The 12765-nt window shown below is 44.8% G+C and overlaps 3 protein-coding genes across 3 annotated transcripts; all 3 read left to right on the top strand.

The window, feature by feature from the left end:
* Window positions 1–1720: 1720 nt before the first annotated feature.
* Window positions 1721–2745, top strand: TRUGW13939_08853 (uncharacterized protein; the record flags this gene model as incomplete). Its single annotated transcript, XM_035491979.1, has 2 exons — window positions 1721–2486; window positions 2567–2745. 2 exons carry the CDS (start codon window positions 1721–1723, stop codon window positions 2743–2745), a joined length of 945 nt encoding a protein of 314 aa, XP_035347872.1.
* A 1076-nt stretch (window positions 2746–3821) lies between these two features.
* Window positions 3822–6754, top strand: TRUGW13939_08852 (uncharacterized protein; the record flags this gene model as incomplete). Its single annotated transcript, XM_035491978.1, has 7 exons — window positions 3822–3876; window positions 3929–4072; window positions 4124–4466; window positions 4595–5076; window positions 5130–5282; window positions 6008–6100; window positions 6330–6754. The coding sequence occupies 7 exons, from the start codon at window positions 3822–3824 to the stop codon at window positions 6752–6754; spliced, it is 1695 nt and encodes a 564-aa protein (XP_035347871.1).
* Window positions 6755–11093: 4339 nt separating this feature from the next.
* TRUGW13939_08851 (uncharacterized protein) lies at window positions 11094–12110 on the top strand (the record flags this gene model as incomplete). The annotated part of the gene is made up of 1 exon (XM_035491977.1): window positions 11094–12110. The coding sequence occupies one exon, from the start codon at window positions 11094–11096 to the stop codon at window positions 12108–12110; it is 1017 nt and encodes a 338-aa protein (XP_035347870.1).
* Between the last annotated feature and the right edge of the window lie 655 nt (window positions 12111–12765).

Genomic DNA, 12765 nt, shown 5'->3' with positions numbered 1-12765 from the left:
ATGTGATGGTTCGAAGGTGAGCAAGAGAAGCGCTTGATGAAACCAACGAATACAGCTAACGCTCAAGGCCGAGGTTCGCAGGCGGACTAATAATCAGAAGCGGAAGAAAGTAGGGTTCGTGTCCCCAGCCCGTTAACCTTTACCGCCGGAACGAAACCGCTCTCGTTTGGCGCGGGGAATGAGGCGACTAGAGCTGGGAGAATTTTGCCAATTGATTGACGATCGGCTTGGGGATCCTGTCCACTTTTATATCCAATCAAACGTGCTTAAAGTCATTGGACCCTCAAATCCCAATCCCAGCCGTGGTATTTTCCCTTTTGAAGGACTTTCACTAGGGTAGCGACTCGAAAAGATTCCACATATCTCTAGTAAGGGAAAGTCATACCCAGCCTATATTATTGCTAAGTCCGTTTGGCAATGTTATAATTCACCGTGGATGATCACACCATGGACCCACGAGAGCATTCAGGTATTGCATGAAGGAACTGGCTTAACTGGCCAATGACAACCACAGCCCTACCTGACGACAGAGTTGGTCCCAGTGACTATAAAGTCTTAAGGACTTTTATTATGCCAATGATCTCATGCACCAATATCCAAATATTATTGCATTAGAGATCCTTCTCATCGAAATTGCTGTTAAGCAGCCCTTGACAAGTGAGGAGTATCCTCAACCCTTGAGTGAAACCGTGATCAACGATTACTATACATGGGCGTGGACAACAGCCCATGGAAGCAATTTGAAAGAAACCGTACATTCTCTGCATGAAGAGGCTGTTGAGTGGCTACTCAATACGGCTACCTAGAGAGGACTGAGAGGTAGACGAGATCGGAGCCGAAAGAATACCCTATATGACAAAATTGTTCTCCCGACCCATTTGCATTTAGGATGACTGCAAGCCTCGGTTCTGAAGCAAGCCTGATTCAATTTCGTTTCTGTGGCCCAGTAGTTGATGGATCGGGGAGTACCCTGCGTACTAACATAGAATGGCGTAGCTCCTATCAGCTTCCGGAGTAAACCTTCTGGGAATACAAGGGTTCCTAAGGCGGATGCTGGTCAGATATGGTGGCACTCGTAATTGACCTTGCTCTGACGGAAGGAGGTAGCGCCGTTAGCGCTGATGCTGTAATCTTTCTTTTTAAGTAAAGTTACTGCATCCCTTGACACGTCAGCTACCCGGGCGTGGCTACGGAGCAAGGTGGTCGGTCACACCAATCGCTTTTGACCTCAAGAAAGCCTTCAATGGAGTCAATCAGAATAGTCTGGATGTCCGCCTACGAGCAAAGGACATAACGACGATAGCGGCAATGGATCCGGAGCTTCATGGAGGGTCGAAGTGCAAATGCAACATTTGATAACCTTGAGAGCGAGATTCTTCCTTTGGAGAATGTCGGTCTCGCGCAAGGGTCTCCACTATAGCCGATTTTATTTGGTTTCTTCGACTCTGACCTGGTGGATCAATCTGTGCATTTGCTACCTATGATTTGTCTGTAACACTGTCAGATCTTTCGAGATTGGCCACAATCTCACCATTAGGAATCAATTTTATCTCCGAGATCCGCTCACAATCTCCGCAATATCCATTAATGCCGGTCTGCTTTCGATTCAAGCGAATAGAACAGCCACGTAATAAGAGCGAGTTGGACAGAGGTCATGGGACAAATCAAATAATTAGATGTCCAGATTTTATACTCTCAATATCAATTATTTGTTGCAACAATGTCGCCGACCCCCAGTCAAGACAATGATCGTGCCCTAAGACAGTTTGTACCGACCTTGCACACGGATGTGTATGATACTATTGATCCGAGTAAAACTAAGATCACACAGCCGTTTACGGCTGTCATATTAGGCGGTAGCGGAGCCGTGGGCAGTGGACTTGCACGGGCATACGCTCGAGCTGGTGCAACTGGAATTGTTCTGGCCGCTCGTCGTTTGTCTCTGATCGAAGCTGTTGCTGACGAGGCCAAAGCCATAAGCCCATCAATACAGACGTTGGCAATGCAATGTGACGTCTCGTCAGCCTCTGATATTGCTGCGGTTGCTACCGCTACGAGAACTCGTTTCGGTGCCACTGTGGGGATTGTTGTCGTCAACGCTGGCTACAGTGGTCATATTGTCCCGGATATTGCGCAAGAATCGGTAGAAAATTTCCAGAATGCTTTCAGTATCAATACCATGGCATCAGCCTACGCAGCACAGTCTTTCATTCCAATATTGAACGAATCAGCAGCAGCGAACACGACATCACAAAAGAGGCTGTTTCTTGCCGTTAGTTCCATGTCCGCGCCAACAGTCAGTGGGCCCGTTGCTCATATTCATTATTGTGCCAGCAAGTTTGCACAGGTCCGAGTCATCGAAATGCTCAAGGAGCAGCAGCACGCCGCGAATGGTGACGATAGCATTTTCTTTGCATCGTTGCATCCAGGCGGGGTCAAGAGTGACTTTGCAAGGCAATCAAATATTCCTGAGAGCTTCCTCCCTTGTAGGCTATTCTTTTCCCATTTGACCGTCTTTTCTTCCCCCTTGTGACTCGGAAAATCATTCTGACTTCTTATCTTCTAGTTATGACGGAAAGCCCGGATCTTGCGGGAGCATTCTGCGTTTGGCTGACTCAGAACCAAAGCCGCATACAGGGTCTGAGTGGAAGATTCTTGTCAGTCAAGTGGGATGTAGATGAGCTTTTAGGCAAGATGGACGAGATTGTGGATAAAGACCTGCTTCGAGCTCGATTTGCGGTGTAGATAACTATGTGCATAAGTTACGATGTGAGGCGCGAACAGCGTGTATAGCATATAGGCGTTCTAATGGCTATAAAAAATAGATAATTTGTAAATTTGCAGAACATCTTCTATTTGATGTTCGGAATTAAGGATGGATGTAGTATTTCATTCGGCTTTTATTTCGGCTTGGGGTATGTCCAACTTTTCCCAATGAAGCCTAGTAAAGCCCCTCTGAGTCTAAGCGACTGATAGTTAACACTTAACAGACGCCACAGCGACCGTAGGCAAGAGGCTGCGCGGGTTAAACCACGGTGCTAAGTCCAGAACAGGGGTGACCCCAGGGCGGAAGGGCACCCCAGCAGGTTCTACCCTATTTGGAGTGTATTAATGAGGAGGACACGATTCACATTCGCCTAACGATCTCCTACAACCGATATCAATCGTTGATGGAGCAGATTATCTTTGATGCCATGGATACGCCATATGTAGATCTGGCTCATCGGCAAACACATATGTAACCGGATAGGCGATTAAACAAAAGGATGCCCAAGTAGAAAAGGAGGAAAGACTTACAGGAAATTCCATGACTCTTAGCAAGCTGAATTAGCGATTAACCTAGAGATTCAGATCTATTGTATCGCAGTCGCGGAACGAACAAAAACATGTAGATACCTCACATTGTAACCCGCTGACTCTCATATTCCATATCGAAGGTCACCCTTAAATAGAAACAGGACCGAAAGGGAGTCTTTTTCCTCGACCTGCGGTCTCTACCCTTCAGTGGGAAACAGGCTGCTTATCGTTATTTATTCGGCCGAATGTGGCCCGGCCCACTGGATTATTAGACTGCGTCTAATGATCATTAGCCTCGTGAATTCTACCCCTAGTTGGTAATCAACTAGAGTTTCTAGGTCCGAAACACCCCAACTTGTAGGTGTATTTACCTGACCAGGTCCTATGAATTAAGCGTAATGACGTTGTATTTGTGTTTAAATTTTCTTTCCCACCTTGTTGTAAGCCTTTCTCTTCATTTACTCTTTACTCCTACAAAACTCCGAGAGATCAGCATTGCCGTTAGGCTTAACTGGTAGCACAGCATGTCTTTCAATAAACATGGCCGTCAGTATGACATTGTCGTTTTTGGAGCGACAGGTAAGTCTAATCTCTGAGTTGTGTTATGAATTTTGACTGATTCTAAACTTAGGATATACCGGGCTTTTGACCGCTGAACACATTACGATTAACTTTCCATCAAACCTGCAATGGGCTGTTGCCGGTCGCTCGCCAAATAAACTCAAGCAAGTAGTCTCACGGTGCAAGTTTTTGAATCCAGATCGTGTTCAGCCTGGTAAAATGCTCAACCAAGTTATCCAACAACATATACTAATATATATTAAAGACATCGAAGTGTGCAATATCGACGATAAAGAGCTTGCAGTCTTGGCAAGAAAGACATTTTGTCTCATCTCAGCAGTTGGTCCCTACGCGCTCTACGGAGAACATGCATTCAAAGCCTGTGCGGAAGCTGGTACCCATTACGTGGACTGCACAGCCGAAGTACCATGGACGTTAGCAATGATTAAGAAGTACGAGGCCACAGCCAGAACAAGTGGTGCTTGCATGTTTCCTCAAACCGGACTGGCAGTTCCATCAGACATTCTTACCTGGGTAATGGCAACAGAAGCCCGGTCAAAGTTTTCGTCTAAGATTAGCGATGTTGTTATGGACCTTCATGAACTTCAGTAAGTTTTGCTATACAATTTAATATTAATGAAAAACCCTAAACTTTCTGTAGCTCTACGACTTCCGGTGGGACACTAGCTAGTATTCTGAATTTTTTTGATTTTTTTTCTTTCAACGATATTTACAGGTCGTACAAACCATATGCTTTGTCGCCGGTTACGAACGAACATCCACTTCCGAAATGGCCCATTTGGTCGGCAATCACCGGACTATACAGAGTGCCTCGCCTTGGCCTGCTGTCATCAAGCCCAACTGGTAACGCTAATGCAGCTATCGTGTTTCGCACCTGGGGATTGATGAAGACGGAACCGGAGTTACAAAATGAATTTTATGGACCCAATTTCACCTATCAGGAATTTGTTTATGCCGGAAATGTTCTTAGAGGTGTGATGGGGCACTGTATTCTTTTAACTGTGGCAGTTCTTCTCTTCCTACCGCCGGTCCGAGCACTACTGAGGCTGTTCATCACGAAGCCAGGGGAAGGACCCGATAAAGAGGTGGCTAGAAAGGAAATTATCGAGTTCCGAGCAATTGCTGAAACTGAAGTCGAACCTAAAATCAACAAACAGATTTTTGGACGGCTCTCATATACCGGTAGCATGTACTATTGTAAGTCATTGTCAATTGTCTCGGATTTCCAATGAATCCTAACAAAGTTTTAGTGACTGCTGCTGTTCTTGCAGAAGCAGCCGGGACACTTTTGCAAGGCGATAGAGAGAGATTAAAGGGAGGGGTCTACACCCCAGCATGTCTTGGTCTGATATACGTTAATCGTCTTCGACGAGCTGGTTTCCAAATCGAATCAGATTTCGAGAGTATGTTTCGTCAACATTGACGGTTAGGAGATTATCAGTGGTGAAGACCTTTTACATTCATCCAGAATATATTCTTGTGATACTGTACAGTAATACATTTGGATCGAATATTGCTTGACCTTCTACATTCAATTATCGATCCGAGATTCTCTGTGCAAAACATCATTACTTGTTTCTCCATATAGGCGCTTTGGTAACTAGTAGCCAAATGAGTTGCCATCACCAACTTTCACGAGGCCCAGGAATTAGTTCCGTTGACGTGGTTGTCTTTCTATGAGTAACTCAACAAGCCTTGTGACATTGGGAATGCTGCTTTCAGTATACCTAACTGCCAGAAAGTACGCTCGGTAGAAATTGTGGTAATCATTTTTATCAATGCTGCTAGCAAATTAATCAATACTGGCAGTAGGATGCTCCAAGGCCTCCGTAATCGGTTGGGTGACTACCCGCGGATTGCTATTATCGAGAAACTCCTCGAGCGCTTGCTGGGGTGTCATGGCAGCCATTGTCAATTCTTTGTAGCGATTTTGATCTAGGATGTGCCATGTTTTCTGTGAAAGTTATGAGCAGCTTTGAGGAAAATATGGCAGCCTAGCGGCGTTTTCAGGCCCTAAGGAAAGTAACGCACAAACACACCAAATGTGGCGACCAACGCTCTGTGGCATAGGCCACACCAGTGAGAAGCTAATATAACAATACATAGTTCATATTTCTGATTTTGATAGGCATTCCCACTGGAGACGTTAGTATAATCACAATGCTGATTCTTATACCTGCTCATAAATCTCGACTTGATGCCGGAATTTTGGTGAATTTTGGTATGTAACCAACCGCACGAGCTGATTATACGCGAACTGTTACATTAACAGTGGGGCGCCAAGGAGACTTAAGTTATCGTAAAAGGAAAAGTTTTTGTGTTGCTGCCTGCAGGAGGATAATGTCCATCTTTTCAACTCTGAGCCGTCTCTCATCTACATTAACCTGGTTCATCGGACAATCATCAACTGTTCAGTTTAATCCATCTCAAATTGCAACGGCATAACAAAGTCCATCTCAGTAAACATCGCGTCGTCATCATCATGTCTTCCCTGGAATTTCACGCCCCCGGATGGCACGACGAGGGTCGAACGCCCGTCGTAGACGGCAAGTACTACGACCGCGCAACCGGCGAGGTGCGCCTTGCGACTGATGGCGATCATCAGGAGTACATGGGCCCACCCTCCGTCGACATCATCGTCAAGAGCCAGCATATCGACACTGTTCACTGCACATACCGCGCGGCGCGGGCGTTCCCCATGGAGGCTCTCTTGTGTCACATCATGAAAGTGGTAGGAGAGAGAAAGCTGGAGGTTGACTCTGTCATCGCGACACCATACGCGATTCGAATTATCCTGTCGCATGAGCTGACGCCGGACAAGTTTACCGAGATTGCCTCTGAGATGGTGAATGGAATTTGGAACAAAACAGAGTGACGTGACAACAAGCAGTGCTGCGAAAGAGCTCAATGATGAAGCCGAACATAAGCAACAAAATTGAGTACGACAAGTTTAGGAGCAGTCCATTGGACATTCTCGCGAGACATACTCTTGTGGCTGTGTTTACCCATAATATTATCGCGCTTTAGGCATTTCCACATCATACCATGACCACAATGTATGCAATGGAGAGAGTCAATAGGGCATAGGAGGGCGTAATGAATTTACTACTACTACTCCTTCGGACTAGTGTAGTTACGACATGTTAGCTGCGTTTACAGTCCCGTTTTTTTATTCATCTCGTTGGTTTCCAATCGCTGGGCGAGTTATTTTCTAGAATTTAGTTTAGAGCGCAACTTGAAATAACCAGAGCATCGAAGGGGCGCACCTCACTCATATTGGGGTAGAATATTTTAAAGCACTCTCTTTGGAGATCTCCAATGAAACACCTGCCGGTTCCTAATCACTCAATTCTGGCAGTTCAAGCAAAAAATGATTTTGTAATACAAATTTGATGTCAAGCAGCAAGATGAGCATGCGAGAGATACAGGCTAGGAAGCTCAGATCTCTTATTTCAAAAAGGTCTAGATGAGCTACAGAACAGCATGTGGGAAAATATCTGTTCTATTCCAAGTGTACCGCGACAAATAAGCTTATCAGCACGTCCAGATTAAGCTACATACTACACAGCATCTTTAGCCCCTAAAGTGTGCTAGCTAGCTCCAGCTAGCTTACAAGACTTCATATTTCTTGAGCTATCTAACTCAATTTAGCTACTAGCTTGGAATTTTTAGAACATATTTTTCAAGACCGTCCAACATGACGAGATTCATGAGTGCTTAAGCGAGAAATCATTATGGTTTCAGGACATACTCAATATATAATAGAACGCTCAGGTATACAAAAGACGAATCCATTTTGACTTACTCTACTAGAGATGGAATGACCTCTTCAGAATTCTAACCTGATCTCTTGTTGAATAGCAAACTACTTAAAACAATTAAAGTCTACAATTAGAACCTGTTATAGTTTATTATTCTATAATATATTGTTAAGTCGCAGGTCTTGGTAGATAGCTCCTAGATTATAGATTTGCCTCTTTAACTAAGGTATTTCATATAAGAGCATCAAACTCTGGGTTGCTTCGATACTCTCACTCCCCTCCTAAGCCATGAGCAGCATATGTCGGATCTCCCCAGCTCTATAGAGAAAGAAGACTATTTTTAGATTAATAGTTCCAAGGAATACCGGCATCATAGGTCTCTATATTTTCTGGAGAACTTAATATATCTTTATCTTACTAAAGATCGTCTTTCAGAGTTTGAATATAGTCCTTTTAATAACTACTGTATAGCTATATGCATTGTAAGTAATCTTATTATATAATTTATAACTCCTAAATAGCGTATAATTGTGATTGGGGGCCTAATTAAGCTGCTTGTTTAGTGGTTTACTAGTTATTTTGTATTAATATAATGTTGATTACCTTTCTATTTCTACTGATGGAGGCTAATATTAGGCAAAGGTTATTTAATACATCTCTTCGTTGCGGACCTAATAGGTATCACTAGGTATAGAAATACGCTGCGTGCTGTTGGTGTTGATTACTAGATGGAGGAGTAGAGTCAACAGGACGCGTCGATGATCGCTAGTTGAGGGGGTTCGATAGCCTAAACCCCCGCTAGCTGTACAGTACTAGATATATCACCATATTGCCCATATTTAGTGCAGTGGGAAACTACTGCATTGGACCCTCGGAAGGGTGGTTTCCCCGGCCTCCGGGAACCATATGGTTCCTGGAGAGGCTCTAAGGTTCTTTTCTTATGTACATACGCGAGCAAGTGAGAAATTAAGATAGCGAATGGAATTGAGATTGCAACGATTACCCGAGGTTTCATGTGCCCCCTGTCTGCTACAAGTAAGTGCCGGTTCGACAAACACCCTGCCGCTGCTCACACTGGCCCATTCCACGGGGCGGCCATATCTTCCACCACTGTAGTCAGGATACAGAAGTCAGCAGATCCCCGCCCTAGTGAGCCTTATGGAAGTTTTCTAATATCTAACTAGACTCAAAGAATATAGATATTGTCGCAAGAATCGATAACGCTCAGCCAATCGATGGAAGTAGCGTCCGCTACTTAAATAAGCACTGTCAGAGGATTCGATTAACTACAGCCAATCGATAGGCCTACGGACGCTACTTACCTAAGCAAGGCTATCGCGGGTACTTACACGGGTAGTTATGGAAAGATCGACGCGACGGAGTCACGTGATCATGCAGACAACATAGCCAACAGAGCCGTTGTTAGGCCAAGGATATGTTGGATATATTTCGATAAACATAGCCAACAGAGCAACTACTATGGAGATGGATATGTTCGCTATGTTCAGGATTTAGTATATAAAGACACTCATTTACCAACATGTATTTAGTCTGATCGTGTTTTATTCTCATACCAAATTGGATCTATACTTTATCCAGCTTATCAACAAGTTACTCTCAAATATCCTCTTGTTCACAAGAGATATTCCCCTACCCAACCCTAGTTACCGACATCTCTATCTTATTCGGCAGAATACTACCAACGAACACCCATTCTGGTAAAGAACGGTTGATACGTTTTGACAAGCACAAAGGTCGCCTGTTTGGGCTTTTAATTAGTATAAATAGTTTTACTTCTCAGACCCACGCACCAGCCGGTTCCCCAACATTCTATATTATAATCTTATCTATAAATTATAGCTTTAAAACTTTAGTTACCTATATTTTATCTATTTTTTAATACGTAGAATGCTATCAACTAGCGCCACTCTAGTAAAGAACAGTTGATACGATTACGTTTTGACATTTTTATATAATCTTTTGTTAGGGTCTTAGCCCCTAGGATACTCAGGCTTCGCTCTTGTAGAATAACCGCACCTGGTCCACACCTGGTGTTACGGGCTAGGTCCCGTCTTACTGGCCTTATGTAGGTCCAGGAATTGAGTAGATTCGAACGTGAGAAAGAGAAGGAAAAGGTTCGCAGGGGTTCGCATTGTCGAATGTCGATACAGGCGAGTGTGGGTCCCGGGGGCGCCCTAGCGAATCTGGTGTAGCGTCAGGGGGTTCTTCTATGGCGAACCAGGTGCGGACCAGGTGCGGTTATTCTACGAGAGCGAAGCCTGAGTATCCCAGGGGCTAAGACCCTAACACCTGGTTTGCTATAGAAGAACCCTCTGATGCTATACCAGATTCACTAGAGCGCCTTCAGAACCTACACTTACCTATATCAACATTTGATAATATAAATCCTTATAAACTTTTTCCTTCTCTTTCTTATATTTAAATTTACTTAATTCCTAGATCTATATAAGACCAGTAAGACAGGACTTAGCTTATAATATTAGATTCAAATATCTCACCCCCTTTCTCTATTTAAAGGGTCGAGAACGCACTACTCTTTTCACCCAAAGGGTTAAGCTATATAATTACTTTTTATTTGTTCGAGTCAAGCTCCTAAGAACTATACTAACTCTCCTTATTTAAAGGATTAAATTATTATATCACTACTTTTCAATAACCAAGTTAAGTATTAAGAAATTTCCCCATTATAACAAATAGCCTACTAAAGGACAGCCCAGACTAAAGAGATATATCTTTAGAACCAAACCAGCTATTATTAGAATAAATACAATAAATAGAATTCTTTCTAATAAATATATCTGCTTATCTATCACATATTAAAAGATAAGTTAATAATATAATTAAATTATCTATATCTAAGATCTCTACTGATGCTACATTATTAGTAACCTGTTAGGGTCTTAGCCCCTGGGATACTCAGGCTTCGCTCTCGTAGAATAACCGCACCTGGTCCGCACCTGGTTCGCCATAGAAGAACCCCCTGACGCTACACCAGATTCGCTAGGGCGCCCCCGGGACCCACACTCGCCTGTATCGACATTCGACAATGCGAACCCCTGCGAACCTTTTCCTTCTCTTTCTCACGTTCGAATCTACTCAATTCCTGGACCTACATAAGGCCAGTAAGACGGGACCTAGCCCGTAACATTAGATTCGAACGTCTCACCCCCCTCCCCTATTTAAAGGGTCGAGAACGCGCCACTCCCCTCACCCGAAGGGTTGAGCTATACGATCGCTCCTCGTTCGTTCGAGTCGAGCCCCTGAGAACCGTACCAACTCTCCTCATTCGGAGGATTGAATTATTATATCGCCGCTCCTCGACGACCGAGTTGAGCATTGAGAAATTTCCCCATTATGACGAATAGCCCACCGAGGGACGGCCCGGACCGAAGGGGCATACCTTTGGAACCGAACCAGCTGTTATTGGAACAAATGCAACGAATGGAACTCCTTCTGACGAATATGTCCGCTCGCCTATCGCATGTCGAAGGACAAGTTAACAATACGACCGAACCACCTATGCCCGAGGTCCCTACTGATGCCACACCATCGGTAACCCCTATGTACAGTGCGAACAAACCGCGCCACTCCCTTGACCATCCCGATAAATATGACGACTCTGATCGTTCACGATATATGCAGTTCGTGGCAATCCTATATGCAAAATTGACGGTCGATGCACCAGCGATCGGAGGACCGTACGAGCAACTGTGGTACGCCTATGGACGGTTGGCAGGAAAGGCCCAGACGAAGGTCTACCCCTGGATGCGGCTTCATGGGAACGTAAATACGGTCACCCCCGCTACACTAGAAGCTTTCTTTGCGCACCTTAACGTGCTGTTCGAAGATCATCAACTTGTGGAGAAGGCGAACCTTGAACTTAACCGTATACGACAGGGGCGCACCCCTTTCCAGGACTTTATCAGCGAATTTGAACGGATATTACTTCTTGCAGGAGGTCAATCATGGACCGACGACGTAAAAATCTCACGACTGAAAACCGCGATTAACCAAGAAATGAGGCGTGCGACTGTCGGGAGCGACATGCCGAAGCAGTACGAAGCTTTCTGCGAACGCTTACACCGAGTAGCGAACGACCTTGAAGAGCTGAAAAGGATTGACAACATCCAGTCCCGATACAAGCGGAACACTTCCCGTCCGCTCACAAAAGGAACCTCCCCCGACAGAGGACAGCCCCAAGTCATGGACTGGACACCTGCGGGCCTGCCAATTAATACTGTCAGAACGGACAACTGTTTTCGATGCGGAAAACCGGGTCATATTGCCCAATACTGCCCCGAACCTGCGCCGCTCCGTCGGGCGCCATCTCCGAGGAACCGTGGCAAGAAGAAACACGATACGTTCACGAGAATATCCAACACCGGAGTAAAGGAGAATGAAACCGAATCTGATACAGGCTCAGATAGCACATCAGAGTCAAAAGAGTAGCTCCTGCGCAAAGTCGCCCGCAGGAGCCAAAATGCAAAACAGCTCGTGACTTCGAGAATTTTAAGAAGATGGTTGGAAGGTTTGACGGACCCCCATTCAATATAGACGCATGGTTAGACCGTAGAACCAATGCCAATGCTTTAATTGATAGTGGGTGCCTCACCTATGGGATCATCAAAGAGACCTTCGCTCGAAAGAAAAAGCTGAATTGTAGCGCTATTAAACCTCGACCTATTAAGGGATATGATGGTTCGGCACCTCAATACATCAAAGAAATTGCATGCGTGACATTAGATATCGGGGGAAATATACAGGAGAAAGCCTACTTCTATGTGGTTCCGAAGTGCGAATACGATATGATATTGGGTCTCCCATGGATGGAACACCAACATGTAAGAATTGACGCCGCTGGAGGCCGACTGGAATTCGGGAACGGAATATCCGTCGATAAAAAGAACCTGTTACGACCTGAGTACGCCCCCCGACAGATCGGTGCAGCTGCGGTGAACGCTTTGAAAAGGATGCGAAGCAGGAAAAAGGAGGTCGACATATTTGCAGTCTCCATGCGGGATATTGAGAAAGCTCTGGCCCCGAAACCACAGACAGACCCAGGGAACAAGCTACCTAAGCATTACCACGAGTTCCTGGAACTATT

Source organism: Talaromyces rugulosus, chromosome V, assembly GCF_013368755.1.
Source record: "Talaromyces rugulosus chromosome V, complete sequence".
Classification (NCBI taxonomy): domain Eukaryota; kingdom Fungi; phylum Ascomycota; class Eurotiomycetes; order Eurotiales; family Trichocomaceae; genus Talaromyces; species Talaromyces rugulosus.
Note: the sequence above shows the minus strand (reverse complement) of the source record. Positions and strands in the feature narration are given on the sequence as shown.